This window comes from Candoia aspera, chromosome 17, assembly GCF_035149785.1.
Source record: "Candoia aspera isolate rCanAsp1 chromosome 17, rCanAsp1.hap2, whole genome shotgun sequence".
Classification (NCBI taxonomy): Eukaryota; Metazoa; Chordata; class Lepidosauria; order Squamata; family Boidae; genus Candoia; species Candoia aspera.
The window spans coordinates 2,466,514-2,494,340 of record NC_086169.1 but is presented as its reverse complement, the minus strand read 5'-3'; the positions used below and the strand labels follow the sequence as shown (position 1 = coordinate 2,494,340).

Here is a 27,827-nt window from a genome sequence, read left to right as displayed (position 1 = left end):
TTTTGGCTCGGGAAGAATGGCCCATTCATTAAAACGCAGCGCCCCGCCCACAGCCGCCACGCGCCGGGAGATGAATGGGCCGCCCCGCGGCGGAAGCGAAGCCCCGCCCCTTCGCTCCCCAAGCGGGGGCTGCCGATCGTTCGACGCCACGCGTGGCCCCGCCCCTCCCCCTCTGCGCCTGCGCCCAGCGGGGGCGGGGCCCGCCCTGCCGGCGCATGCGCGAGCCCGAAAAAGAAAAGCCAGGGCGGCGCCATTTTGCCGGGCTCTTTCTGAGGGGAGGCCGAACGCCGGAGCGCAGAGCGCGTCGCCGCCGCCGCCGCTGGGAGGCGGACAGTGAAGGAAGAGCAGCCACCGCCACCATCTTGGCGTTCAGGGCGTCCGACGGGGCCGGCCGGGCGAGGCCTGAACGGAGCCTCCCGTCGCAGCCGCCGGCAGAGTCGCAGGCCAAGCAGGGCGAGCCTCGCCCCCGACGGTGAGGGCCGCGCGTCGCGGGGGGGCGGGGCCGGCCTGGGGGACCGTTGCCCCACGTGACCGGCTCGGAACGCGGGCCGCCGGAAGGGCGGGCGGGCACTTCCGGGGGAGGGGAGGGGAGGGCGGGGCGGCTCCTCCACGCGCTCGCGTTCCCCCAACCTGGCGCCCGCGGGGTCCTTCGGGCTGCAGCTCCCCTCGGGTGGCCGGGCCTCATGGGGACGGCGGCCCTTCCCCTCTCCCGGGTAGCCGAGGGTGGCCTGGGGCTGATGGGGGCCGCAGCCCGGCCTCGCCGGGGGAGGCTGGGCTGTGCGGGGACCCCAGGCTGGGAGGGGCCTCGGTGTTCGGGGGTGTCACCGCGGGGGACCTATTTTGCCCCCCAGCAACCCACAGCCCCGCCTGCTTTGCCCAGCAATCGGCCCTCCCGCCTCTAGAAACCTACATGGGCCTCTGTAGCGCTGGTTCCTGAGGACCCCCCCACAACACCCCTGCGGGGTAGGCCGGGCGGGGAGCAGAGGGTCGCCTGAGCAGCTTCTGTGGCCGAGCCAGGGCGGCTGGCCCTCTGCCGGGGAATCCGGAGACTGGCCGGTCGGAGGTTCTCCTGGGCGCCCTGGACGGCCCGTAACCGGTCGCTCGATCCAGCGGGCCACGCCGGGGGTGTCGGTGTGAAACCGGCCGGGGCCTTTTGAACGACCTTCTCTTTTCCGCGCAGGTTCTGGGGACCCGAGATGGCCGCGCAGTCAGCGCCGAAAGTCGTGCTTAAGAGCACCAGCAAGATGTCTCTTAACGAGCGGTGAGGAACCCAACGGCCAACTTCAGCTCATAAGATTTTTTTTTTTTTTTTTGGTTGGTCTTTTTAGTTTGGTCACTCTGTTCGGTATCCAGAACAACGCGGCCTTTGCGATGCTTGTAACCTACCCAGAGGCACCCGAGCAGCGGGCCGCTCCCTGCTGCCCGAAATCCCACAGCCCACAGCGGTGCACCAGGTTGAAAGGGCAGAAATGTCGGCCTGAGGCTAACTTGCAAACGGTCGAGTGGTGGGATGTGTTCTGAGGAAACCTCGCGCCCTCCTTTTTTCCTTCCACATGTGTTCATATTATAGAGATGACCCTGCAGCGCGGTAGCATGTTACCTGAGCTGTGGGAGGCTTCCTGCTATGCCCGAGGCAGACGCATGACTCGTGTGGTCTGTTCTGTAAGAGGCAGGCAGCTGGCCACTCTGATCAGCCCGGAGGCCCCTTGGCGACGACTTGGGGCCTTGTAAGAGGCAAGCGCTTTGCTCCATCGTCTGCTCCCTCTCCCCCGCATGCCTTTTTTCTCCTCCTCCTCCTCCTCCTCCTCTTCATTGAGCTTGTAAGTTCAGATGTCTGACTGATGGCTGAAGCTTATGCCGTTTTCCTCCTCTGTGTCAGATTTTATTCCTGGGTTAATAAGCCTAAATGTACCGCAGGAGAGGGTTGCCCTCTTTTCTGTAACTCGGTTGTTTCGTAACTTATCTGTATGAACGTTGGGATGTGTTAACAGCATCCTTTCTCCCCTGGAAGAAGCTATTTGTCGTCTTCTGGGTGTAACCAGCAGTGCTTGATTCACCCAAAGGGCCCTCAAACCCAGTTTTCTGTTCCAGCTGTGACAAAGCTCAGGGAACAGCCCCAAGTAGGCCAGGAGCTTATTAACGCTTCTGCTAGTATTGTGAAGCAAACTGGAGAAAATAAACATTCGTTATGACTTGCAGCCCCTCATGATTTCCATTCCCTTTTGAAACCTGTCCAGTTGGGTCGTCGTAACTTGAGGTTATGTCGGAAGTATAGAGAACGCTTCTTGTATGGTGATAGCTGATCCAGATTTATTTTTTTAACCCTGCATCATTGACGGCAATGGTTTCTCACCAGTTTGAACAGAAAAAGAAGAGTGAGCTAGGCTTATGGTTTTGGACATTTCTCCCATCTCACGAGACTTCAGTTTTGGGCCCCTGGGATGGTGGCTTTTAGCGGGCTCTAGGGTTGGCCGTTCTTTAATTTCGATCTTCATTTGTCCAAGTCTAGAGTGTTGTGGCTTTGTGAGTAACCTAATAGCTCTATTCTTAATATCCCCCAAATCTTCCTTTCTCGTCTGCTTACAACCCGGCGAGCCCTTTTCTTTCCTCCTCAGCCCTTCTCTCTCCATCTTTAACCCCATTTCTGCTTCGTGCTGTGTACGTCTCCACCTTTGCTTGATTTAATTCAGACATCCGTCTCTGGTTTTAATCTCCTGCACTGATCAACACCTTTTGAATGTTCTGTCCCTGCACGCTTTGTGGAAAAATGAGGAAAAAAAAAAAAAGTCCCATTACGCTTTAAACGGGATCTTAAGTGTGTACCACCTTATTACGTAAAATTCGTGGGATGCGGCTGCCCCGCTCTCAGGGCTGTGAAATGCCGGTTGAAATGGGTTTATAATGAAACTTTTGTTTAAACACCCGTTTTGTTCGACCTTGAAGCTTTACTAATATGCTGAAGAACAAACAGCCGATCCCGGTGAACATTCGTGCCACTATGCAGCAGCAGCAATTGGCCAGTGCCCGAAACCGGAGGCTGGCCCAGCAGATGGAAAACCGGCCTTCTGTCCAGGCTGCCTTGAAACTCAAGCAGGTGAGGCCAGTGCAGAAGAGCCAGCTGGGACTGTCAGTGGCTGGATGGGGTGGGCCAAACGTGGAGGCCGAGTTTGGGCCGTGTCCCCCTCTCCCTCGAAAAATAATTGGGTGAATCTGGCAAAAGTCCTGGCGTGCAGCAGAGTGGTATGTTTGATACACTGTAATTGTTCTTCTCTTTAAATGTGCGTGGCCTCCAAATTGATCACAGGCACTCCGGGGAGCGTGTAGTGTTAATTATGGTGTGAATGAAAGTGGCCGCTGTCATTAAGGGCTGTGCTTGGTCCCCTCTTGTGGGGACGCTGCGGTTGATGGAAGCAAAATGAAATAAAAAGGGCCCAGCAAGAGAGTCGGAAGCCTATCTCGAAACAAGCTGGATTTTGCCGCCTTTGCATTTGAAACAGCATCGGCCGAGCCCACGTAGCATCTCCCTTGCTTGATTGTGACCGTTAGTGTTGTTCTCGTCATTCTGGGCTTGTTTGTCACATGGCACCGAAAAACTCCTCTTGGGGGCAGATCCCGTTAGAGTTCCCTCCAGGGTGGCGGCTGCTCGGCCGAGTTCCAGCTTTTCCACCCTGCCTGCGGAGAGGCAGTTTGAAGGTCCAGGATGTCCCCTGGGGTCTTCTCTTCCCTTTTGGGTGAAGCTGAGTTTCATATTCATAGCTCTTCTGTCTGAGGTCCCTTCCTGTTTTCTCTACCCTTTTGGAGCGGGATGCTCGGGAACCGAAGCCGGGAATTCTGCCCGCAAAGCCTGTATCAGAGGAACAAGTTGCTCGCTCTCCCGTTGCCCTTGAACTGAATTAAGACAGTGTCGCTCAGCTGCTGAACGAAGGTTTTAGGAGCTGCCCTGTTCCAGCTGCGAACGCTGGAGAACCGTGTGATTTTTCGTGATGCTGCTAATAACGCACATTTCCGCCTCATAGGTTATGTAACGTAGTTCGTGCCACCGGGTGCCGTTGCGTGCCCTGCTTGTCTGTGCTGCCTTTCCCTTTTCTAACCCTCCCTTCTTCCAGAAGAGCCTCAAACAACGTCTGGGAAAAAGCAACATCCAGGCACGCTTAGGCCGGCCAGTGGGACCCCTGGTTCGTGGCGCGCTAGGAGGACGGGGGCTGCCAATGGGGCAGAGAGGCTTGCCCCGAGGCGCCATGCGCGGGGGCCGTGGAGCACGGGCGCTGCTGCGTGGAGGAATCCCCCTGCGAGGTGAGCACGCTCCGGCTCAAAAGGAGACACTCAACGCGCTTTCCCAGCAAGGCTGCAATTTGCTTGTGGTTTTCTGCGCCGGCAATATGCGGCGACTTAGTACCTGAGGGAGAGCCAGGTGGTCGAGGCACCAGGCTAGAAACCGGGAGGCTGTGAGTTCGAGTCCTGCCTTAGGCACCGAGCCAGCTGGGTGCTGCTGGGCCAGCCCCTCTCTCTCAGCCCCTGGAAGGAGGCAATGGCAAACCCCTTCTGAAAAACCTGCCCGGAAAACTGCAGGGACCTGTCCAGGCCGTCTCCGAGAATCGGACACGATTGAACGGATTAAAAGAAAAAGAAAAAGAAAACACCTGAGGAGCAAATCACAACCTTGAGGGTGTGGTGGGTGAAGTGGCAGGCAGCGAGCGTGTGAGGCGGGCCCTTCCTGGCCCAGTTCTTTGTTTGCCTTGCGAATTAGCAAGAAACGCTGCTTGGTGTCTACATAGGGTCCAGTTTGTCTTCCCGTTCCTAGTCCCTGTGGAGGGCAGAGAGAAGCCAAGCCTGTATGCTGGAGCTGGGCTGGGCTTCCGACCACATCACTAGGGAGCAGACTAGCCCTTGGAAATTCTTCGACTGTGTGCTTTTTCTGGAGGCAGCCCCAGGAGCGGGGGTCTGGCATGAGATCCTTTTCTTTTTTCTTTTTTGCCTTGCAGAAGGTGTGAACTGTTACGGGATGAGGCTTGGGTGTGTCGAGCTGGCTTGAGTGTACTGGCGGGGCTGTGATCTTAAAAGAGGTCCGCTGTGCTTGAATCTTCTCCTCTCCCTCTTGCAGGGCAGAGTTTGCTTCGGGGCGGCCGCGGGATGGCCCCCCGGATGGGCCTGAGAAGAGGAGGCATGAGAGGCCGTGTGGGGCCTGGCAGGGGAGGCCTCGGCCGGGGAGCCATGGGGCGTGGTGGAATGGGCGGCAGAGGTGAGTGGAATGGAGCCGAACGAGACCCCTGTGTTGACTTGATTTCGTGCAGACCGCTTTTCCAAAAAACAAGGCTAGGAACGAGTCTTCTTGCCTCTAATGTAGCGGTTCCCCACCTTTTTGGCACCAGGGACCAGTTTCGTGGAAGACAATTTTTCCACGGACCAGGTGTTGGTGGCGGTTTCGGGATGATTCAAGCACTTTTTCTTTTTCCCAACCTTTTATTCTTTCTTCTTCTCACCATTTGGAGATAGCAGCCAATGGGCTTGCTTTCTCTGACAGGAGGCAGAGCTCAGGCGGTCATGTGCGCGATGGGGAGCGGCTGTAAACACTCAGGCTGTAAATCCACTCGCTCGCCAACCGCTCACCTCCTGCTGCGCGGCCCAGTTCCTAACAGGCCACGGACCGGTCCGGGGGTTGGGGACCCCTGCTCTGACTGACACCCCTTAATTGTAGGGGTGTAGATAGATAACCACTAGGGACGCGGTGGCGCTGCGGGTTAAACCGCTGAGCTGCCGATCGGAAGGTCGGCGGTTCGAAACCGCGTGGCGGGGTGAGCTCCCGTTGCTAGTCCCAGCTTCTGCACACCAAGCAGTTCGAAAACATGCAAATGTGAGTAGATTAATTGGTACCGCTTCGGCGGGAAGGTAACGGCGTTCCGTGAGTCATGCTGGCCACATGACCCGGAAGTGTCTATGACAACGCCGGCTCCAAGGCTTAGAAACGGAGATGAGCACCGCCCCCTAGAGTCGGACACGACTGGACTTTACGTCGAGGGAAACCTTTACCTTTACCTAGATAGATAACCAGGCTAGTTCTGCAATCCAGTCTCCTCCATGTGGGGTATTTTCCAGGAGGTCTGAATCTCTCACCCTCCCCTACCTCCTGCCTTGTAAGAATGGAAATCCCTATTTTCAGAGGGTGCTTGTAACTTAAGCAGCTAGGCTGGCTTGTACTCCCAGCCGCTTTACTCCAGGCTAACCTCTCAGACTGTCCCAGTTGATACACTCTTTGCGGGGGCAGAAGGGGGATCGTTGGGGGTGGGCCTCCGGCGCTGGGCATCTCTTCCCCCTTGCAGCCTTCTAACCATCCACTTCCGGCTTTTCCGCCCCAAGGTCGTGGCATGGCTGGCCGGGCCCGAGGCGGCTTCGGTGGCCGCGGAAGAGGCCGGGGCCGGGGCAGAGGCACCGCTCGCCCCGCACTGACCAAGGAGCAGTTGGACAACCAGCTGGATGCGTACATGTCGAAAACAAAAGGACACCTCGACGCCGAGCTGGATGCTTACATGGCTCAGACGGACCCTGAGACCAATGACTGAGGCTTCTTGCTGTAGAGCCTTGCTGGGGGGGGGGGGGACGGTGTGCGTGTGTCTGTAGATTGGCCCCTTTCCTCATGGAAGCCGAGAACACCACCAGCTCATCATGCTGGGGAGGACCCACAAGCAAGAAACGCAGAGAGTCAGGAGCCAGTCCCTTTAAATGTTTTCCTTTTATGTTTTGATGCTCCTGGCTGTGTGAGATCCTGAGGAGGAGGGGGATAGATTTGCACGCCGCCACGTATTTCTAAAGCACCCGTCAAGGCAGCGTGGCTGGCCGGTCCCCGAGGGCCCCCGCTATTAGCAGCGCGGCAGTGCGGCGTCCTCAGCTCCCCTCTGCCCTGCAGTGGAGGCACGCCGCATGTTGTTGTAGGGAGGTTGAGAGGGGGGCTCAGCCCGCAGGGTTGTGCTGAATCCCAGACCCTCCCGCACTTTCCCGCGGAACGTGTCACTCTCTGGCTTTGGGGCCAGATCGTTCCCTCCCCTCCCCGGGAGAAAATAAAATCAGGCCCAACCTGCATCCGATTCTCCAGACCTGACATTGCTAGAAGAAGCCGAGGGGTGTTTCGTTTTTTTTAATTGCGACAAACTCCTTAGTCATAGGGTTGCGGGGGTGGGGGGTGTTGCGCGCGCGCGTGTGTGTGTGTGTGTGAGATGCCAAGGAGACAGTTGCTCTTTCTCCCCCCCCCCCCCCCGCCTTCTGCGGTTTTGTGAACTCACCTGTTTGGCACGGCATCTTGTATTTCCTGGTTTACTGTAAGAAACAATTGCAGGGAAACGAAAATGCGGGCTGTGTGTGTCTGTGTTATTTCTTTTGGAACGCTGCCGCCAAAGGTTTGGTGGTTCCAAACGATGAACCGCGGGGTTGGAGATCCACAAAGCGGGTTGTGTTGTGTTGTGTTGGTGCCTTCAGCCCAATTCCTTTCCCTGCTGGCAAATATCTGCTGAGATCCCCCTCCCTAGTTTTCTCCTTAAATTTCCTGTGCTATCTATAGCCTTTATATCCAGAATTATATCAATTCTGGGAGTTGAAGTCCACGCAGCTTAAAGTTGCCCAGGCTGAGAAACGCTGCTTCGCATCTTGACCTCTTAAATAGGGGGGGAAGTCTGTATTGTGCTTGACCTCCCTAGCTTTCCTCCTTACAGAGCAGGGCCCGCTTTCCAAGGTCTCCCTTTCCTTAATGGTGCCCAGGCCTGGATTGGCTGCTGCCATTCTGGGGGAGACTTGGGGACCTGCTGAGGATTGGCCCCCGGGCCCCGTTGTGGCTTTGGGCTGGGGCCGCCGCGTTCCGTGCCAGGCTTCGTCGATGCGACCAAGCCCAAGTGGTGGGCGGTGCGCCGTGCCAGCCGGGCAGCAGCTTCGTGCTGAGGTTTTGTTTCTGGCTTCCTGCTGGGCCGAGATTCGGCGGACCGAGGCGTGGGGAGCCGCCTTTTCGGCCGGACCGTGCCCTGGCCGTCTGCTGGCGAGGAGGGAGGTGGGCGGGGTCGGAGGCCCCCCCCCCCAAATTCTTTATTTGGGCTTGGCCAGACTTAATACTGGTCTCTGGAGGGTGCAGCCTGCGCTGGCAGGCAGCCGCAGAGGGAAATTCCGCTCCCCTTCCTGGGCTTGAAAGCTTCCTGGCTTAATGCGGGGGGGGGGGCGTCTTTAAAAAGTTGCTTCGCTTGGGGAGTTTCTCCCCAACTCACTCCCCCCCCCAGGCGGCCGCTTTGGAGCCTTGAGCCCGCGAGGAGGAAGAGGGCCGCGTGGGAAAGCCTCTCCTAAATAACATCATTGCAGCTTTTCGACTCGTTTTTGGGTGGAGATGCAAGAGGGCGAGGGGCGGGCCGTCGATTCCGGAAGGACTCCATTTCCCAGCGCGCCCCTCGCCAGGAGTCCGGAGACCGCCCCGCCGCCTTCCCGGCGGGCTGTGCGCGCGCGACGACTCCCGGCAGGCTTGGCGGCGAGCGCGATGGCGGCGGCGGCGGCGACGGCTTCGGGGCTGGCCAGCCCGGCGGCGGGAGCGGCCGCCCGGGACGTCTTCGCCGAGGGGCTGCTCGAGTTCCTGCGGCCGGCCGTGCGGCAGCTGGACACGCACGTCCACGCCGTCCGGTAGGGCGGGCGGGCGGCTGGGGGCGCGGGCGGGCGGGCGTCCGTCCGGTGCGGCCCTCCGCTCCGGCCAGTGCTGGCCAGGCGGGGGGGGGCGCCCGCTTTCAGGGCCCCGCGGGCGGGAGTCGGCCAGGTGCGGCTGGCCAGCGCGGGGCGGCTTTGCGAGGCCTGTTCGTCTCTCTCCGGCAGGGAGAGCCAGGTGGAGCTGCGGGAGCACATCGACAGCCTGGCGGCGGGTAAGCGAGGGCGGCGGCGGAGGCTCCTGGGCGGCCCCCGCCCCCGAGCCCCCCCCCCACCACTGTTTTCCCCCCCTCGCAGAGCTCTGCCGGATCAACGAGGACCAGAAAGTTGCCCTCGACCTGGACCCCTACGTCAAGAAGCTGCTCAACGCCCGGCGCAGGGTCGTCCTGGTGAACAACATCCTGCAGAACGCGCAGGTGCGTTAGCGGGGCTGGCTTGCGGCTGGGGACGATGGGGTTCGTGGTCGAGCACGGCGGAAAGGCGCCCCGCCTTAGAGGCGCAGGCTGCGGCGGTTCGGCCCCTTGGTTTGTTAGCTCATCTCCTTTCAGCTCGGGGCCTTTGAGAGGTTTTGCAGAAGGGGGGCGTTTTAAAACTCCCCTTTCCCGCCAGCTTCTGCAGCGAGGGCGCAAGAACTCAGGCGGCCGCCTTTTGCTTTCCTTTGTAAAGGACTAGCGACTTAGCCGAGGGCTTTGCCAAGCAGCTTAGTTAAAGCGCTCAGCTAAGTTGCTAGTCCTCTGTGACGTGGAGGAACTGAAATTCGAGGGGAGACTCCAGACCGTCCCTCGAGTTCTTGCACAATTATTTCCGTTGCTTTGAGGGCTGAGCGTTTGGCGTAAGCTGCCCGGCGTCTTCCCGCAGGAACGCCTGAGAAGGCTGAATCACAGCGTGGGGAAGGAGACCGCCCGGAGGAAGGCCGTCCTGGATGCGAGCAGCAGCTACCCCCACGGCTCTCCCAGCAAGTGAGGAAGGCGAAATGCTGAGCCCGTTGCGTTTTTGCAGGCCCCGCGGACTCCTGAGCCAGTCTGGAAAGGGACAAAATTGGGCTTTGGATACAGCCCGGAGGAAGGAATTTGGCAGGTCCGTTTGGGACTTGCTCAGAGACGAAGAGTAGAAGCGTCTCAAGTCAGATTGCTGGAGCACGCTTAGTCTGGAATGACAACTCCCTTAATAGGTCTGGAACAGCAGCAGCAAAGTGGACCGCGTTTCTTTTTTTCTTTTGGAATGAAATAAAGTTCAGCGAAAACAAACTGTCTCGTAGGCTGCTTTTAAAAAATTGGGGGTGGAGGAAATGGGCAAATGGAAAATGGCCAGGAAGAGGCGAGTTCTAGCTGAGCGTCTTTTAAGCTAGGGAGCAGTTACGAGCACCCTCTGTACATATCCCTTGGGACAAACTGGGATTTAGCGTTCTTTCCAACTTCCTCTCCCAGTGCTATCTGGTCAGAGTTAAATTTGCTCCTACTTCCTGGTGAATTCATTGAAAAAGTGTAAGGCATGCGGTTCAAACAAGGAGCAGCTTCTGACAGCTTCGGAATACAGGACCAGGAAGATTGAAGAAAACCGTGAAAAAGTCAGAAAAATAACCCAGATCGCGGAAAGTTTAGCGCAGAGGGCAGGTTTCTCCCCCCACACACTCCTGTAGTCAAGAGGATTGTAAAAGGGAGTGGAGGGGGTCCTGTTGAGGAAATGTGTATTTTTTCTTTTTTTGTTAAGGGTAGCATGCAGGTCGCTTGGATGAAATACAGTAACAAAGAATTATAAAACTTCTGATTCCCCATGGAGACAAAACACCGCCTTTTATAAGGAACACACCATTTTAATGGCAAGAGTTATAAAAACGAAGACGTAAGAAGTAACAGGAAGGACGGGGCTTGGTCATGTCCGACGGCTGGTTTGCCCATCGTGGTTCTGGCATGGAGAATTCCCCTGAAAGACAGAAGCAGGCCGACTTTGGCTCTTCGGCTCCCGCAACGGATGCTGAGTTTGCAAACATTTCGCCCAGAGAGCCAGGCCAGCTGATTCAGCCTGAGCCCGCCGGAAGGGCGCCTCTCCCGCCTCCAGAGGCGTAACGGAAAGGCGGCGGAGGCCGAGAGATACCTGAGGGCCCAAGTCACTCTTGAGTTTCCATGTTTTCCTCTTCCTCCCCAGTGGGCGTCTCCTCCTGGTTCTCTTCCTCTTCCTCCCCTTCCTTCTTCTCTGGCGGCTTCTCGTAAGCCTTCTCCGACGGAGTCACAATCACGCCTTCCCAGGTAGACATTTCAGTCGCGAGGTCTGCAAAGCAAGGACCTTCTGAGGACAGGAAGGGGAACATGCCACCCTCCTCTCCCCTCCTCTTCACAGCTGCGTTTTATCTTGGAGGGATGCATGCAGGGACCAGCAACTTGGCAGCCACGTGGGCCGGGCGCCCCTTCGGGCACATTTCTTAGTATGGGCTCGGATCGGCAGCCTCTCCCTCCCTCCCTCTGCTGCTTCCCTGAACGCTTCTGCACTTACAGTTGGCGTCTCCCTCCTGGCCGAGGATCTTCCGGTACCCCCCGTGAGAGAGGATGCGAACGAGGGTTTGAGCCGTGTAGCAGACCATGTCCTAGGAGGAAAAGACGGAGGCCGTCCTGGGCAGTGGGCTTAAGACCTGGGAGAGCTTAAGCCCACCTTTCACAGCATCGCTACTGCTTCCCCCCAGCACGGAATCTCTTCGGCATAAATTTAGCAACCCACACAGGGAAGCTGGGCCATGCTCACAAACGAGAGATTCTAACACAAGGCTGCAAGAGACGCAGAGAAACCAGAAACTCTAGTTTGTGGCCATAATTGTGCAGTGAGGTTCTGTCTAATGGTGGGACGTCCAGGCTGAACTTGGCTGCAGTCGAGGTGAACTGGGGGGGCCTCTGGCTTTGATTTTTAACTGCGGCTGACCAAATTTAAGGCAGATGACCACGGGGGACGCTACCTGCTGCTCCAAGGTCATAACGGTATGGACTCGGAAGTTCCCACTCTCACAAGGGTCAGTGATGCCGACCGAGCCGGGAAGGAACAGCCCTGCGGCCAAGATCTGGAGGCAACGCCTGGAAGAGAGCAGCGAGGCTGTTATCTCCATGGCTGCCCTTGAACTGGTGTTCGAGTCGCTGGTGTTTTAATTCCGAAAAGCGAGTGCGAGTCTGGCAGGGCAGGAAGGATGGGGGGCACTCCCCGATCCTGCGGAATCTGAAGCACTCGAGGTGGTGCTCACGATGACAAGAAGCCGCCAAACCCTTTCACCCTCAAGGAAGCACCTGTTCCTTCAAACACAAACTCCTGAGAGTGCGGCATCGCTTTCAACCATACCTGTAGGCGACGTTGAGGGCCAACGGCTGCCGGCTGGGATTGTTCATAACTGCATAGTGTCCCTGGAGTTAAGAGAAGAGAGTCCTTGGTTTCAGCAACAAGAAAGCTTTGAGTTTTCAGGTCCCTGTGGCTGGTAGCCCAAACCTATCCGGGTTAACTTGGGAATAAAAGTCTTGGCGCAATCAATGGAATTTGCAGTCTGTGCGTGGAAGCCCGGTCATTTGAAAGCAAAGAAAATCCCCCCCCAGTTTTGAAACGTACAAGCAAGTCGAGAATCCACGGTGTGAGAGGCTCGAAGCCCGGAAACCGCATCCTGAGGTCCTTTAATAGGCGAATCAGGACTTTCACCCTGAAAGAAAAAAGGGTGCAGTTGTGTCCTCTCTGATGCAAGACTTTTGGCAAGGAAGCTGAGTGTTGGTTAGGCCCCACATCAAATTTCCTCAGGTAACGCACACTTCCAACACCAGGAGGCAATGGGAGTAAAGGTCAGGGGGTTTCACTGGTGTTCAGGCCACGCTTGCCTGTTCGGCCATGAATATATGGTGGCAACGTGAGACTGCCAGGCTGAGAAACAGCTGGCCAGCAGACAAAGCTGCAACATTACAGCCCTCAGGACAGCTTGGCTCAAAACAGCAGCCCAAAACCACCATCGGCAGAAGCTTAAACAGCTGGCAAAACACAAAAAGGCTCCTGTTTTGCAAGGCCAGAAGTCAGTTCCCCAATCCAAAACAAAACAAAAAAAAAGCCCAGAAAAAAACTTACGTGGACTGGGAGGCGTTTTCTTCAAACCAGCGGGCGTGCCTGATCGCGGCCAGGGCGCTCTGCAGCACTTTAATATCCACTGGGGGGGAAATGTTCTATTACTCCCTTGTGCTGTTTGCCCCCCTCCACATCCACTGTTCAAAACGATCCCAAAGCAGGCCGAAAACAGGCCGGTTTCTCGCTGCCAACCTGGCGCATGATATCCCTTTTTCCTCCCTCACAACCTCTCCAGCCCGCTCCCGTCCCCAAGAGGGGGGGAAAATGGCAGCAGCCAGATATCCTTACAGTGCAGCTCGGGGTCCAGCTTGCGCAGATTGGGCGGCACGGTGGTGATCAGGATCTTCACCGTCGCATCAGCGGAACTGATCTCAAAGCCGGTCTCGTTGGTGAGCATGGTCAGCACTGAAAGGTTAAAAAGTGGGTGCCGGCAGGAAGGGGAAGGAAAAGGCAATTATTTCATGGCGTTGCTGATCCCATATTGAGGGGAGGGGGGAATTCTCCCAGCCGGAGGCTGTGCAACTCGGCGGGGCCCGTCCCTTACCTTCCGCGGGGTCTTGGGTCCGCAGACTCTCCACAACTTTGTTCCCCAAGGCGGCGACGGCTTCCACTGCGGGAGAAAGCAGTGTTCAACAGGGGATGCCGCCACCCCCCACCCCACCCTCCTCCCCACGAGCGAGCCCCGGCACCTACGCGTGGGCAAGATCTTTAGGATCACGACGAGATCCGCCACGTTGTGGCCCGTCATCATGGTGCCCTTCTTGTATGAGCCCACCTGGCGAACTTCTTCGATTTGCTGGGGAGGAGAGGGAGCAGAGACACGAAAAAAAATGGAAACAGCGTCAGGATTTCAGGAAGGTGTTGCCTTTGGATTTAAGAACCATCGGGAACTAGGCCGGTGGTTAAGGTCTGCGCTGGCTGGCTGGCTGTAGGAAGTTGGTAAATGGCACGCTGCCCAGCAAGGGCCAAGGCTGAGTTCACACACGTAACCCAGTTACTGAGTTCTGGGTTTGCAGAATATGCCCAGCCATCAACGGACCTATCTGGTTCAGTTTGCATGCTGGGCTAAGTGTGCCAAGAAGGGTCGCAACCAATCAAACACAGCTACTGTGCAAACGGAACTGCGCTGGAGAGAACTCTTGGATTTTATATTTATTTACTGCATTTTATATTTGTGACGTGCTTGACTTTTATGGGATTTTAACGTTTATGGTTGTAGCTTGGTTTTATTGTAAGCTGCCCAGAGTCCCTCTTTTGGGGGAGATGGGCGGTATTAAAACCCGAATAATAAAATAAATAAAAACTCAAGCCAAGAAGTCCAGTTCCAGCCCCCTAAATCTGACTAGCTTAACCCTCGGCTGGCGGAAACACCAATATTCCCACTTCCGTTCCCCACTCCCCGCTACTGGGGGAAAAAAGGGCCTCACCACTTCGAACGTTCCTGGTGCCACAATCAAGTTGTCAATCACGTTGTTGATCTTAGTTACCAGCGAGAGGATAGAAGCCTGATTTGGGGGAGAGAGAGGAAAAGAGGAGCATTGAAAGGCTGAATTCTCCATCTCCCAGCAGGCTTAAAATACGGAAATTAGACTTCTACTCGGTTTTAAGCTCCTGACGGCTCGGGACGCACCTGTTCAGCAGATGTTGGAGCCAAGTCCTGGTTTCTCTTCAGCAAGGCTTCGCTGAAAGCAGTTTCGTCGGGGGCCGGCTTCACCCGGGGGAAAGCCATCTCGCACTGAAGACAGACAGTCCTGTTTGTGGAGGGGGTTATTGCTCCCTGCCCTCCCATGTCACCAGAGAAAGCCCTTATTGCTCAGCAAGGCTAAATGTCGTTCTACGCATGCAAACTTGCTATGGAAATTGGTAATATCAAATAAACAGGCCTGGGAAACCAAGAACACTGACCAGCTATAATGTGTCTGCTCTAGTTCTTTGTCTAGAACTGAGTCTAAAACCTCAATTCTCCTGCAAAGGTTTTTTTTCCCTAAATGTCTATAATCAGCACGTGCTCAGTTGCCGGTTTACGCACAGCCTGAAAAGATCAGGCCTTATTTTCTCTGCGTGTTCTCAGGCTGTTCAGTTCAACAATTTACTGTTTTAAAGGTTCCTGTGGGGGAAGCCATCCTTGAACCATGAACGCTGGGCATATTTGAAGAGGCAGCCGAGCCTACTTACCACGTAGAAGTCAAAAGGGATGTGAGGCACAAAAGGTCGGAACCTGGAACGCAGCAAAGGAGAGAGGTGAGGTTTCACACCTGCCTGACCCACATTTGATGGCCTATGCTGGCTTTTGAGACAGGGAAGGCAAGGTCTTCTGCCCCAACTTGATGTCTTTCAGATGAGTGGGATTCGGAGTCTAGCCAGAAGGGTCATGCGGATGGTAATGGGAGTCACGGGCCCAATGTGTTAGGCAGGCCACCAAGTTGGAGCAGTTTGGAGGGAAAAGAAAAAAAAAAACACTGATCTTTAAGATTTGGAGCAGATACCCTCAGTTTGGCAGAAATAAGGGTGGCCCCCAAGTAATTTGGTTAGAACTGGGCAGTGTATCACAAGCAGACTATTGCCATCTACCAGATGCTGTGAAGCTGAAACTCTCAGCAACTTTTATCGTGGGCCATATTGGGTCTGAAGGGAGACAGGCTCCCATGCCTGCAGTAGAACGAAATCCAGCAGGTTTATCTGTTCACAGATCGTAGGTCCTCTCTTTTCTGCCTGTGGGTGAAACCGTTGCTCCCAAGGGCCAGCTTGTGAGACTGGATGACTGATTCAGATGGCCCTTAAGAGCGATTTCCTCCCACCAGTGGGGTTGCGGCGGCATCAAGCGCTTCTCCAGTTACTCAGTTTTGAGATCTTGTATGATTATGAAGCTGTGGGAGACTGGTGCCTGATCAGCTTCACAATTTGGAATGTGCAAACTGGGACCGAAGGGCCCAGGGTTGGGAAAACCCCATTTCTGGAAGCTTAAACGGGAACAGGAGTTCCTCCCCTGGCACCCAGCAGATTTCTACTTTGCTGGCAGAAGATACGGGCTTCTCAGCTAGAAACCCATGCTAGGTTAAGACTCCCTGGGGCAGCCAGGGATTGAGTATTGTCAGGATGAGGCCTTGCACCAGGTGAGCAGGCTCTTAAGTGACTGATCAGCACAGCTGAAAAATGTTATATATAGGAGCCCTCTGAAGCATCAGGCCTTGTGCAGACTTAGCCAGGGATCTCATGCAAGAAGGAAGCCCGGGGAAGCTGTACTGCAGCAGATTCACCTGCCTCCATCTCCTTCCCAACAGGCTGCAGAGGAAACAGCAGAAAGGTAGGCCCAGTGGTTACATGCCAGCATAGTGAAATCGCCTTTGCTGCAAAGCGTTTGATGGCTTTAGGGCTGGGAGGTTCTGAAGCCACGGGGTTGGGACAAACCATGCACCGTTCTCCCCACGGCTGGGCTTCCTGCTCTTGGGGAGGAACCCCTATGATAAGCAACCCCCCGTGGGATTTACCCGCTGCCAGGGCCTCCCCGAGACCCAAAGCGTCCGCCACGGCCACGGCCTCGGTCGCCCCTAAAAGAAACAGAGGAGGAGGGAAGAAAAATTAAGCAGAAGCAGGTGCTGTGACAGGTGGTCTTCTGCGCATCATTCATTTACCTAAAAGTTGGGGAGCCCCTGCTGGGTGGGAGAGCTTCAAACCTTCAGGGCTTTCGCAGCCCACAGGATGGGTCTCTGCTGGCACCGATTCCCCACAGCGCAGCTAAATGCCTTTTTTTCTTTCCTTGAGGTCAACCGTCCCGTCTGTAACTCGGCCCCCCTCAGCTCCGCCCCAGCCCAGATCCTGGAAGGCTCTAACCAACTTCCCGGGGCCTCCGGAGGACCGACGTACGAGGCTGTAACCGGGCTAGTCATCCCCAGACCCAAATGCCCCCTTGCCTTACACACAGAACCTTGCAAGCTCAGGTGAAGGGTCCATTGCATTCAGCTAATCCAATGCCTCTTCGAGCTCAAACGGGGCAAGGAGACGCGGGTTGTCCTCTGGATGTATCAGGGTCCCAGCATCTGGCAGTTTTAGAGGGTAGACTCCGTCTTGTCCGCAGAGCTTCCATTCCCTGCTCTCTTCATCCCAACATACGTTCCCCGCTGCCCCGGGATGCCCCGCCCCTCCCCGGGTCGGGGGGAGACGACAGAGAGCCCCCGCAAGCCGCCACGAGAACCCTCTGCGGGCTTCCCCGGGGGAGCTGAGGCGTCCCGCCCCCTTCCGGCCACCCCAAAGCAGACGCAGCGGGGTGCCTCCCGCGCAGGGGTGGGGAAAGCCGGCTGGGGAGTCCGGTTGGGCCGAACGCCGGGGGGGGGGGGAGTGAAGGCGAAGAGGCTGGGGCCCTGGGGGTTGGGGGTCTCCCCCGAGGGAGCGCGGCTGCAGTAGCCGATGCCTCCAGCCTGGCCCTGAAGGGCATCTGGGGCTGGGTTGCTCTCTGTGTTTGTGTGTGTGTGTGTGTGTGGAGCGGGGGGGGGGGGCAGCCTGTACCTTCTCCTGCCAGAAGTGCGGGCTTCCAGCTGCGGCGGGGGATTCTGGGAAGGGGAGTCCACGCCTCTGCGCTGAGCTGCCAGGGGGGCGGGAAAGCCAAGCAGGGCAGCCTTGGGGGCAGGAAGCCTACCTGGCAGGGGGGTTGTAGGGGGGAGGGAAAATGGGTGGGGTCCCCAGAGCCAAGAAGGTGAGCTGGGTGGGGAGGGGAGGGGCCGGCCGCGCCCTTCTCCTGGGGGAGCTGAACCACAACCGCCGTCAAAGCACCAGCGCCTCTCCAGGATAGACTGCTGCAGTTTGGGGAGGTTCCACCTTCCTGCTCCGCGCGGGGCGCCGCCCTCCCCCGGGACTGCAAGTCCCATCGCCCGCCGGCCGGGGACTCTCAGGGCGATGGGAGTTGTAGTCAGGCCGGCCGCCGCCCCTCGCCCCGTCACGTGCTCTCTCTCCTCTTCCCCCCCCCGTCGAGGGAGGGGGAGCTCTTCTTCTCCCGCCTCACCTCATGTCTCCGTAGAGAACGAACCGTCTCCGCTCCGGCTGAGGCGGGGAAAAAAGATCCCAGCGGGCGACCTGCGGGAGCGAAACCTGAAAGAAAAGCCACCCGGCCTCCTCGAGCACCCGCCGCTGCGCCCACCTCGCAACAAGCCGCGCCGCGGTTGGCTCCGCGGCGGAGGAAGCGGGCTCGCGATTGGCTGCCCTCGTTTCGGCCAATCGGGTGAGCGGGCCGGGCTTTTCCCGCCCTCTGCTTGGCTGCTACTGGTTGGCTCCCCCCGTCCGTTCCGCGGAACGTCGCTCCTGGAGCGAGGGGCGTCGGAGGAAGGGTAGCCAATGGGAAGGCGGGCAGCGGGAAGGGTGACCAATCGGGAGCGGAGGCGTGGGCGGGACGTTCCGAACGATGGGCGCATGCGCTTCGGAGAGCAGAGGTGCAGTCAAAGCGAGAATACAGACTAGGTGGTGTCCGTTAGTGCGCATGTGCGTACGGCTTGCGCTTCTTCATAGCGCGACGAAAGAGGAATGTTGCCCGTGAGCAGCAGAGTGGCGCAGCGGAAGCGTGCTGGGCCCATAACCCAGAGGTCGATGGATCGAAACCATCCTCTGCTAGCCTGCATTTTTTTTCCCCCTCCCTAAATTCTCCAAAATGTTCAGCCTAAGCTCAGAGGAACAAACGCATCTCTTTCGTCAGTGCTTGACTTGCTAATTATTGTCGTATTTAAGTCTTTGACTTTTGCATTATTGGCAGCTTCTGGAACTTGGGGGGAAAAGGAGTGGCCTTGAGACGCAGTAGCAGAAATTAAAAAAAAAACACGAATTGGGTGTCTTTCCTGGTGTAGGAAAAGTTCCCCCTTTGCAACTCTTATCAAAGACGTCCGTAGGCCAGCCAGCAAAACAAATGCGACAAATATTTAGGAAATATAATAATGATAAGCCAGTCAAATCAATTAGGAAAACAGACAATAGTTTTTGCAAGCTGGAATGAGCTTTTCAATGATGTTGGCACCAAAACTGGGTTCGCACGTCGCTCTACGCCTTTGTGGAATCATGGTTTGTTAAATAAGCCACCATTGGAGGCTTAAAAGTGGGCAGATCTTGTGCCACGGGCTTGGCTAAATGGAATGCTGTCACCCCCAACCTGAGGCCCTCCCAAAGGGTTGGACTGCTGCTCCCATCGTCCCCTGCCAGGATGATGGGAGTGGAATCGGACATTTCTGCACCAAGCCTTTTTTAAATCTTCATCTGGGAGGAGAGATGTGGTCACATCTCCTAGAGAGAGGCACCCATCTATATTCTTTTTTAAAAAAAATTTCCAAGGAGCTATCGAAGTTTGCTTCTTGGTTAAAAGCAAAGAAATGTGCAAGCTTTGGAGTTCGACAGAACGCTTCCAGCCGGGGGTTGAAACTGACCCCTCCAAGATGGGAGAGGTGAAACAAGGTTTTCCACCGAAATGTTTCTGCTTTTCTGTAGCCTGGAGAACATCTCCCTTTCAGGTATATCCACTGGGCCCTTTGAAGACTCTTACTGGAATCAACCTCGCAGGGGTGTTGTTGGGGGGAACAGGAAGGATGCTCGGAGGGCTGCTGGGGGCCTCTGAACAAAAGGTAGGAGATAAATTGGATGTGTAATAGACCAGTGATTCTCAACCTTGGCAACTTTAAGATGTGTGGACTTCAACTCCCAGAATTCCCCAGCCAGCCAACCTGGCTGGCTGGGGAATTCTGGGAGTTGAAGTCCACACATCTTAAAGTTGCCAAGGTTGAGAATCATTGTAATAGACCAATACAGGAATGAAATAAAAATCAGGTGAGCATTTGTGTTGTGTGGGAATGATGGGTACAGACTCACAACCAGGCTGGGAAAATTGTTTTGCGGCTGGGGGAGAGAATTTGCAAAGTGGGAGAGAAATGGGAAAATGGGAACCATCTTCCTTTTCTCTTTTCCCACCTCATGCACGTGGCTTTCTTCTGCTGGGACTTGCCATGCAGCCGAAGGAAGAACTCGGTTGAACCCAGAAGCTGGCTCCACCCCGGGCTAGATCTCTGCAGGATCTCCTGTGCTTCAGATGGGCTGGATCTGTTTGCAGCTCTCCTGCTGGTGCCGGGGTGCATAATCTATCCAGAGATTCCTGTTTTTCTTTATTTTCATCTTCTCGATGAAATCGGTGCAGGGAAGCTGCTGTCCTGAAGATGGCACTTATGTTCTTCCCACCATCTCCTAACAGGCTGGACGGAGGACCTGGTGGGACCTGACGTATCCCTTCGTATTCTCCCATCGCAGGAACTGGGCCGTGGTGCTCAAAGGGAAGGATGGATCCCCCTCAAACTTGGGCTGGTGATGGTTTGACATCTTCCCTGTCATGTGCCTCAAAAATGCCGTGGATTCATTCTGCACTTTTTTCAGGAACAGGATGCCCAGCGTTATCTCTGTTGGTTAAACCTGGAGCCCATCCTGGGATTATGCAGTTAAACATTATGCACCTGGTTGGATTAAGTCCTTTCCAAATAATGAAATTCCTAAATTCCATTATTCCACCTGGCTCCTTAAAGTAGTTTAAAAAAAGCAAAATTGTGCCTGTTTCCTAGGAAGCAAGCAAGTGTGTTTACCACCCGTTTTAGTTCATCAATGTGCACTGGGGCTGCTCTGCATATTTACTCAGAAGTAAATCATCCATCCCATTTATTTCCCGCTAAGGGTATTTAAAATCCCATTTGAGCTGCAGTTGAAACTTAGCAGGGTCAGGTGAAGATTTATGGAAAACTAACTTGAAAACAGGCTTGGAATTTATTTATTAGGTAAATGGTTTTTTTTCTGCTCTTGTCAAAAAAAAAAAAAGCTTTCTTGAATCAAGGGTTAGGGTTAGGGTGATGATCCTAACATTTTAAAATAAATCAGACTGCCTTTCAAAGCAGTTTGAAAACTGCAGTTAAATAGGATTGAAAGGAGCAGCTGAAAATGCATCACTTTTCTTTGACCGATAATTACTTGTAAGCAGCCCCCAGGAATAAAAATGATTTAAAAGTTCTGTTGCAGGGTAGGTATTAATCAGATTGGGGAGGGTTAAAGTCCTGGAAAAATCAGTCAGCCTTGATATTTTGACTCCTTTTACATTTTCAAAGAAGTCTGTTTAACTAAAAAAAAAATGTCAGCAGGGTGCTGGATTAATAATCAACCATAATCCCAAATGCATGGTTGCTCTAGGAAACGCCTAAAAGGAAACCACTAATATTACATGATTGCGAATGATTTTATAATGATTTCTTTGCTGGTTGCAAAGGAACAGAAAATCGATTTCCTGGTTCCAGCTTTTTATAGGAGGTTTTGAAACAAACAAACAAAAAGGCATTTTGTAGAATTGTGCAGTTGGAAGGAAACCTAAGGATCATCTAGTCGAGCCCTCTGCCATGGGCAGAAAAAGCAACTCAGCGCTCGAGACGTGGAATGGACAACTCGCTCATCCTATTTCCTTACGTTTAAACAAAATCTGGAGAGTGGCAATTTAGAGCCGTTCTTTCTGGCCAACCTATTTCTTTGCTTGCCTGTATGAAATCCCTGCTCGCCCCAGGCAATCAGGTAAGTTTTCAAAAAGTGGGTTGAACTCTAGCCGTTTTTCAAAGCTGTTTGGGGATTGTAGTGCCTTGAATTTCCTAATTAATTTCCTAATTAATTAATCAATTAATCTTAAAGTGGCCAAGGTTGAGAAGCACTTGCTCAATAGGCTCAAAGTGCCTATGGGGGGGAGCCAAAAATGGCCTTGGACCATGTTACTTTGCAACACACCTGCCCGTTTCCTTTTTTCTTAATTAAAAGAATTTTAAAAAATCAACCCAGATTTGGCTGGGAATCCGGCGTGCACGAGAAGAGATTTTCACAGCCCTTTTGTATTATTTGCAGCGCTAAGAACTGCATTGTGCTTTTTAATCTGTGCATGGACACTTCTATTTGCCTTTAATTCCTCCCCCCATTGTCTTTTCTTTCAAAACCTTCCCCATTTTCCAGCAGTGGTTCGAATTCAGCCACTGCCTTGCAAAGATCAAATGAACAATTTTTCCAGTTCCGGCTATTCTCTTTTAGCCTGGTCTACCTTGTAGGGCTGTTGTGAATAACTTTTTTTTTTTTTTAAAGTGGGGACAATGTTTGCAGCGTGAAGCTCTTCGGAGGAAAAGGAAAGAAGAAAACAATATCCTGGAACAAAATGCCAGGGGAGTGCCATTTAACATTTCAGAAGATTTGAAAGACTTGGGGTAGATACTTCATACACACACACAGCATCTAGCAGGCAGGATTTCTTTAGAATAATTTGGAAATGGGGAGGGGCGTGTAGCAGAATGAATAAATTCACCGGATTGGTAATCTGAGATTTTTTTTCAAAGAGCAAGTTGCTTGAAGTAATTGGTGGGGGATTGCCATTTCCTCCCCCCTCCCCATTAGAAAGCCCTTGGCACTGCGGGGAAACCAGGGTTAGCTTTAGGCTGCTGCTGGGCAATGGATGCACCGTTCGTACAATGGTTCAGGCCAGCAGCTGTGGTTTTAATCTGCTCCTGAGATTGCAGCAGAGAGGAATCGGGCATAGTTTAGGGTCCCAATCATAATCCAGAGGGTTTTTTTGGGGGGGAGGGTGTTATCTGGGGACAAACCTTGCTCCACCCCCTACCCCACCCCGCTATTTCTGCCCGGATTGGGAGGAGGGGCATCCTGGGCAGGAAGGAGTTAAGCTGCCCTGCTGGTGATTGCAAAGCTCTTTTGTCATTGAATGGGAAGGAAAAAGTGTAAAACAAGGCTGCAGTTTGAGATTTTACTCATTCCAGCTCTGGCTGGGCTCCGGGGAGGAAGGAGAAGGCGGGCGTTGGAGAACTCCGGCTAGGGACCCCAGTGGACGGTGGGCAAAGTTGCCAGATCGGTGGGCAGCTGGAGAAACGGGTTGGGGTGGCCAGGAAGGGGGGATCCAGAAATGCAGGGGAGCGGGCAAACCAGGGCAGCAGCCCGGGGCGAGCGAGGGGTGTGGTGCCCACCTCTGGACTCCCTGGCTGCATGCCACCGCTCAGCTGGGCGCATTTAGGAAGGGATCTTTGGAGGTGAGGGATTAGAGTGGGGGGAGTGCTCTGTGTCCCCCACCCACTTTTGAGCAAGCCCCAGGCGTTTGGGCTGCTCGGGGTAGCTTTACGGCTGCTCCACGGATAGGTGGAGTTCCTTCAAGGGAGTGACGGGCACCACCGATGAGGCCAGGGGGGCACCGAGGAAGGGGCTGGGGCGCCGTGCCCACGGGGGAGCCGGGCTCGGCCGTCGGGCTGGCATGGGGGATCCTGCTCACCCTGGCTCAGCTGGAGCCGGCGGCCGGCGCCAACCTCACCCTGGCCGTGGTCTTGCCGAGGCACAACACGACCTACCCGTGGGCCTGGCCGCGGGTCGGTCCGGGCATCGAGCTGGCCATCCGGAAGGTCAACGCCCAGCCGGACCTGCTGCCTGGCTACATGGTGCAGAAGGTGTTTGGCACCAGCGAGAACAGCGGCGGGATCTGCTCGGACCTCATGGCCCCGCTCTCGGCCGTGGACCTGAAGATGGGCTACGACCCGCACGCCTTCGTGGGGCCGGGCTGCGTGTACAGCACGGCCCCCGTGGCTCGGTACACCCGGCACTGGGGGCTTCCCCTGGTGACGGCGGCGGCCGAGGCCGTCGGCTTCGGCATGAAGGAGGACGAGTACGCCTTGACCACCCGCACCGGCCCCAGCCACGGCAAGCTGGGCGAGTTTGGCCTCCACTTGAGCAAGCATTTCAACTGGACCAACCGCGTCATGCTGCTGTACCGGGATAAGGTGGACAAGATGGACGACCGGCCCTGCTTTTTCGCCGTGGAGGGTCTCTACGAGCAGCTGCCTTTGCTGCAAAATATGACCATTGAGGACATCCCCTTCATGTCCACCAACTACACGGCCCTGATCCGGGACATCAAGCAGAACGCTCGCAGTAAGTCCCCCGGCTTGGGCATCCTTCGCCGATTCGCCTCTGCGGAAAAGGAGAGGGGGCCCCTTTTCTGCTCGGAGGCGGATGGGTGGGCGGCAGGGAAGAGCACTCTTGGTGTTCTCAGAGGCACAGCCTCCAGGGCTAGGGGGGACCCTGGAGAAGCCGTGCCCTGTTCTGGATGGGAGCCGCCCCCATCTCTGTTGGGGCGGGACCTCGAAGATCCCCCATCCAGGGTCTTCCTTTGACCCAGAAGCCTGTTTTCAAAGCCTGGTTGGTGTGGCGCAGGGATGAAGTCCTGCTGAAATGAGTGCCTCTGAGCATGGGGAGAAAGGCTTCTGCTGGCTGCCCTGGGGAGCTGGTTGGGTTAAAATCCCGCTTCCCTTGCAAAGAATTGGATGGAATGAGAAGACAGTCAAGGGAGGACCTGCTCTCTGGGGTTGGACCCCTGGATTAATTCTGGTTGAGAGACGAAGGACCGCGTTTCTGTCCCCGTAGCTGGCTGGCTGTTCGACCCCCAGGTGCAGCTCACATCCCCAGCCCTTCCTGTGCCCCATTTTGTGCCACGCCAGCCTACAACCCATTCTGGTGCCTGATCTCAAAATCCCCTTTTCCTGTCCTGGCTTGTTGGAAGTCAGGCAACCAACAAAGGTTGGGGGGAGATGGCTGTTGAGCGCTGATACCAGGCTCCCTGATAGATAAGCCTTTTTCTCCTTGCGTCGTCGGGGCCGGGAGGCTGGCAGAGGGCGAAGTTGGTGGCATTCAATTGCAAGAGGAAGACAACGAAAGAGGTGGCTTGGAAATTTCTTAAACTTGAAATCAAGGGAAATTTGGGAGGGTTGCACCTCTGAGCATGCGCAGAGTGTGTTTCCTTCCTGCCCCTTTCGCTGTTAAGCAAGCAGCTGCACGCAAAGACTTTTTCCATTTCTTATCTCCAGGTGGGGGAGTTGAAGCTGGAGGCCCTGACCTTTAGAGTGGCTTCTTATATAGGGGGGGGGGGGTTTATTGGAGTAAATGCTTAACGGGGGCAGAGGGGCAGACTTGCACTGCAGGATGTTTCCGAGCCAAGGAAAACTGCTGGCTGGGGAATTCTGGGAGTTGAAGTCCACACATCTTAAAATTGCCAAGGTTGAGAAATACTGTTCTAGATTTGGAGGGGGGGACTGATTCCCAGCCTCCTCCTGAGTGATCCCAACTTTAGGCAACTCTATTGAAAGGAAATGGGGTGTGGTGGAAGGAAAACAAACTTTTTAGTGCCCAGCGCATCTTCTTTCTGTGTTGGCCCCACCCACTTTCCCTTAGCTCCGCCCACACAGGGCCCCCAACATTTTGCAAGACCCTCAGATGAAAACTGCTTGCTTCCAAGAAATTGCACGTGGGGAAGCTTGCTCCGGTAGCGTAGGAATTTCTCCACCTTTTCCTGACCCGTGGAAACAGTCTGCGCGGCTCCCTAAAATGCGTTGCATCCTTGCAATGGCCCTGCGAGGTGGGCCAATGCAGCTGCGTAGCCCTGTGTTGCAGAGACCGGGGGTGGGAATGCAGGCCGTAAAGGAGTAATCCAATTACAGCCGATGTGACCTTTGGATGGTTCTGCGGGAAAGCCTCCCTAACCCCAAATCGGAACGGAACAAATCCTCCATTATTACAAGTGGAGAAGAACTTTTTGTTGTTGTTTATTCGTTCAGTCGCTTCCGACTCTTCCTGACTCCATGGACCAGCCCACGCCGGAGCTTCCTGTCGGTCGTCAACACCCCCAGCTCCCCCAGGGACGAGTCCGTCCCCTCCAGAATGTCATCCATCCACCTTGCCCTTGGTCAGCCCCTCTTCCTTTTGCCCTCCACTCTCCCCAGCATCAGCATCTTCTCCAGGGTGTCCTGTCTTCTCATTAGGTGGCCAAAGTACTTCAGTTTTGCCTTTAATATCATTCCCTCAAGTGAGCAGTCTGGCTTTATTTCCTGGAGGATGGGCTGGTTTGATCTTCTTGACCAAATGCAGAGTGGAGGCGAAATTCAAACCCAAGTCTGTGCTTGGCTGCTTCTGCTGCAGTTGCACAAGGTGCCAGGAGGTGGCTGAAGGTCTGGACTTTGGAAACTGCATAGAAATCCCACCTCATCCCCCCAGGATTCCCAAAGCAGAGGAGGAAAAAACAGGGCCTCTTGCACATGCTCAGGAAACAGCTGCCCATTAAAAGACCAGTGGCCTGGCATTGGCGGGCAACCTGTGTGGTGTCGATCCACGGATTGTGGGACGAGTTGGCTTCCGAGAGCAAACGAGGGTCCCGACCTTAAACGGGGTTAATCCGAGTCTGCCTGATAGCCCTGGGGGAGGAACAGGGTGGTCTCTGCGGCGGGGTCTGGCTTTCGGGAAAGGTGGGGGGGTAGATTTGGCCTTACAATTACAAACCAGGACAATGAAAACGGATCCGGAGAGTCTGTCCATACGGATCACTGTAGCCTGGTGGATTTTAAACCGGGGGTAATTTGGACACGTCCTGGGGGTAATGGATCAATTTGCAATGCTCGTCTGTGAGTCGGGGGTCCAGTTTGGGACTGGCGCTGCTGAGAAGCGTGTGTAAAAGTTGTGGGGGGTTTTGTGGGGTCCTGACGTTATTCGGGGAAAGGGATAACTGGGGCAAACCGTTGAAGTGCTGCTGCCTTAGCGATAGGATGAAGCAGATCCTCGGGGTCAGGGGCAACCCCGGTTCTTGATCTGCGCGTCGCCGGTCGTGCGGAGCGGGCTGTTAAGTTTTGCCCCCTTGCCGCTGGGCTCGGGGTGTTGCCCAAGCGAAGAAACCTTTCAAATTAGCCTACAGCAGAGGCCAGTCTTGAGTTTGAAGCTTCCTTCCTGCGTTTCTCAAGGCCTGTTTAGTTTTTTGCTTCGATCCCACCCGCTGCAGGCTGGGCCTTCTTCAGCGCCATACGGTTCGCAATTTGGGGGGGGTCGACCAACGCCGGTAGGGAGGACGTTTGGTTGAATGGGCTGGCCCGCTTTGGAAGGGGTGCTGTGTCCATCCTGGGACCGGTGGGTTCCCCAAAATGGGGAAAGGCCCACTTTTCCGACCCACCCCAGGTTCCGATTTCAGGCCCCCTCCTTGCAAGAAGCCAAGGGGAGGGGTCTCTTTGCTCTCCAACCAAAAAAAATTACCTAGGCTGGTGCTCTTTAATTCTTTTAAAGAATTAATGCTCTTGGTATCCTGGAGGAGCACTTGACTCGCCGTAGGCGATCAGTGGCGTAAATCCACCTGCCTTCATTAGCATGTCCAAAAGGATGATGGGAGCTGAAGTCCAGAACATCTGGAGTGGACAAAGATGCTAACTCCGATCAATCTTTTCCCGCAATGGCTCCATTCTGGCCTCCCAAACTATAAGCTGGATTTTCCCTGTCGTTCTTATTTCTCCCAGTAGCATTTGAAGCTCGCTGTCCAAATTGAAACTCTTTCAGTATTAGGGAGGCTTGAGCGAAAATTTCAGGGGCACGCTCCCCCCTGCCTCATCAAACTTGTTCTCTTAGCCTGGTGTGAGTTTTGTCATGGTCTGCAAGGTTGTTATTTCGGGATCTGCCTCTCAGGAATGTTCCCAGACATTCAACACGCCCCCCCCCAAAAAAAGGGAGGCACAAAACCAGTAAATCTAAGTTGAGAGGAATAACATGCAAAACTGGATTGCTGCGCTGGGTATTTTTGCAAAATGTGTGCGTGTGTGTATGCATTAAAGCTGGCAGCTGATCTTCGTGACATGGAAATGCTGGAAAGTCAATTTATTAGCCGAGCAACTACAGGATTGGCCTTAGGGCGTTTGCAATCTCTCCATCTGTCGGGGTCAATCCGATCCAAGCAGACAGGACACTGTGATGGAATCGTCCCAGATCAGTGCTGAAAAACATATTCTTTAAAAAATGCATGGAATAGGCTTTTTTTTTTTAAAAAAATGATCGATTGCTCTAATGAACCACAAAATGCAGTTCCCAAACCAAGGAACTCTGCTCTGCTGGACATGCCCTTCCTTCGCACAGTTGCACAATTTAAGAGGGGAATTGGGTGTGGGTGTGTGGGTGTGCGCGCGCCTGTGTGTGGAGGCATGGATGTGCGTAAAGGCCCCCTCCCTTTCTCCAAGCCATGTACTTTGCCTCTGACTGTTTCCTGC

The 27,827-nt window shown here is 55.0% G+C and overlaps 4 protein-coding genes and 1 non-coding gene across 8 annotated transcripts in view; 4 read left to right on the top strand and 1 right to left on the bottom strand.

Annotated features, from left to right (window-relative positions):
- The first annotated feature begins 312 nt into the window (after window positions 1-312).
- On the top strand, window positions 313-7,338 carry CHTOP (chromatin target of PRMT1). 2 transcript variants are annotated; one of them, XM_063316650.1, is made up of 6 exons: window positions 313-472; window positions 1,181-1,261; window positions 2,944-3,094; window positions 4,110-4,293; window positions 5,102-5,239; window positions 6,355-7,338. In XM_063316650.1, exons 2-6 carry the CDS (start codon window positions 1,197-1,199, stop codon window positions 6,555-6,557), a joined length of 741 nt encoding a protein of 246 aa, XP_063172720.1. In that variant the 5' UTR covers window positions 313-472; window positions 1,181-1,196; the 3' UTR covers window positions 6,558-7,338. The 2 variants fall into 2 exon arrangements, with proteins under 2 accessions (XP_063172720.1, XP_063172719.1); XM_063316649.1 differs by having other exon boundaries at window positions 315-472; window positions 4,107-4,293.
- A 1,003-nt stretch (window positions 7,339-8,341) lies between these two features.
- Window positions 8,342-9,839, top strand: SNAPIN (SNAP associated protein). Its single transcript, XM_063316652.1, has 4 exons — window positions 8,342-8,643; window positions 8,830-8,876; window positions 8,959-9,077; window positions 9,520-9,839. Exons 1-4 carry the CDS (start codon window positions 8,357-8,359, stop codon window positions 9,622-9,624), a joined length of 558 nt encoding a protein of 185 aa, XP_063172722.1. The 5' UTR covers window positions 8,342-8,356; the 3' UTR covers window positions 9,625-9,839.
- A 614-nt stretch (window positions 9,840-10,453) lies between these two features.
- ILF2 (interleukin enhancer binding factor 2) lies at window positions 10,454-17,878 on the bottom strand. 3 transcript variants are annotated; one of them, XM_063316624.1, is made up of 16 exons: window positions 17,735-17,854; window positions 16,664-16,775; window positions 16,227-16,286; window positions 14,914-14,956; window positions 14,369-14,473; window positions 14,166-14,243; window positions 13,432-13,534; window positions 13,283-13,348; window positions 13,027-13,143; window positions 12,742-12,820; window positions 12,241-12,328; window positions 11,980-12,041; window positions 11,606-11,720; window positions 11,152-11,242; window positions 10,756-10,929; window positions 10,454-10,584 (listed from the first exon to the last, which is right to left on the bottom strand). In XM_063316624.1, the coding sequence occupies exons 2-15, from the start codon at window positions 16,687-16,689 to the stop codon at window positions 10,769-10,771; spliced, it is 1,194 nt and encodes a 397-aa protein (XP_063172694.1). In that variant the 5' UTR covers window positions 16,690-16,775; window positions 17,735-17,854; the 3' UTR covers window positions 10,454-10,584; window positions 10,756-10,768. The 3 variants fall into 3 exon arrangements, with proteins under 3 accessions (XP_063172694.1, XP_063172695.1, XP_063172693.1); XM_063316625.1 differs by lacking the exon at window positions 16,664-16,775 and having other exon boundaries at window positions 17,735-17,878; XM_063316623.1 differs by lacking the exon at window positions 17,735-17,854 and having other exon boundaries at window positions 16,664-16,834.
- A 386-nt stretch (window positions 17,879-18,264) lies between these two features.
- TRNAM-CAU (transfer RNA methionine (anticodon CAU)) lies at window positions 18,265-18,336 on the top strand. The gene has a single exon. It is a non-coding gene; the product is annotated as a tRNA-Met (tRNA).
- Window positions 18,337-22,729: 4,393 nt separating this feature from the next.
- NPR1 (natriuretic peptide receptor 1) overlaps window positions 22,730-27,827 on the top strand; it is a 31,319-nt gene continuing 26,221 nt past the window's right edge. The window contains exon 1 of the mRNA XM_063316620.1: window positions 22,730-23,691. Coding sequence (XP_063172690.1) covers window positions 22,944-23,691 — 748 coding nt within the window. The 5' untranslated portion in view covers window positions 22,730-22,943. The remainder of the gene's footprint in view (window positions 23,692-27,827) is intronic.

Excerpts from the sequence above, each read along its gene's own strand:
- CHTOP (XM_063316649.1), top strand. The coding sequence starts at position 1,197 with ATGGCCGCGCAGTCAGCGCCGAAAGTCGTGCTTAAGAGCACCAGCAAG. Across the intron at positions 1,262-2,943 it reads AAGATGTCTCTTAACGAGCG|CTTTACTAATATGCTGAAGA; the intron begins GTGAGGAACCCA and ends TCGACCTTGAAG. Across the intron at positions 4,294-5,101 it reads TGGAGGAATCCCCCTGCGAG|GGCAGAGTTTGCTTCGGGGC; the intron begins GTGAGCACGCTC and ends TCCCTCTTGCAG.
- SNAPIN (XM_063316652.1), top strand. The coding sequence starts at position 8,357 with ATGCAAGAGGGCGAGGGGCGGGCCGTCGATTCCGGAAGGACTCCATTT. Across the intron at positions 8,644-8,829 it reads ACGCACGTCCACGCCGTCCG|GGAGAGCCAGGTGGAGCTGC; the intron begins GTAGGGCGGGCG and ends TCTCTCCGGCAG. Across the intron at positions 9,078-9,519 it reads ACATCCTGCAGAACGCGCAG|GAACGCCTGAGAAGGCTGAA; the intron begins GTGCGTTAGCGG and ends GTCTTCCCGCAG.
- ILF2 (XM_063316624.1), bottom strand. The coding sequence starts at position 16,689 with ATGGACCCTTCACCTGAGCTTGCAAG. Across the intron at positions 13,535-14,165 it reads CACCAGGAACGTTCGAAGTG|CAAATCGAAGAAGTTCGCCA; the intron begins GTGAGGCCCTTT and ends TCTCCTCCCCAG. Across the intron at positions 11,243-11,605 it reads TTATGACCTTGGAGCAGCAG|GACATGGTCTGCTACACGGC; the intron begins GTAGCGTCCCCC and ends TTTTCCTCCTAG.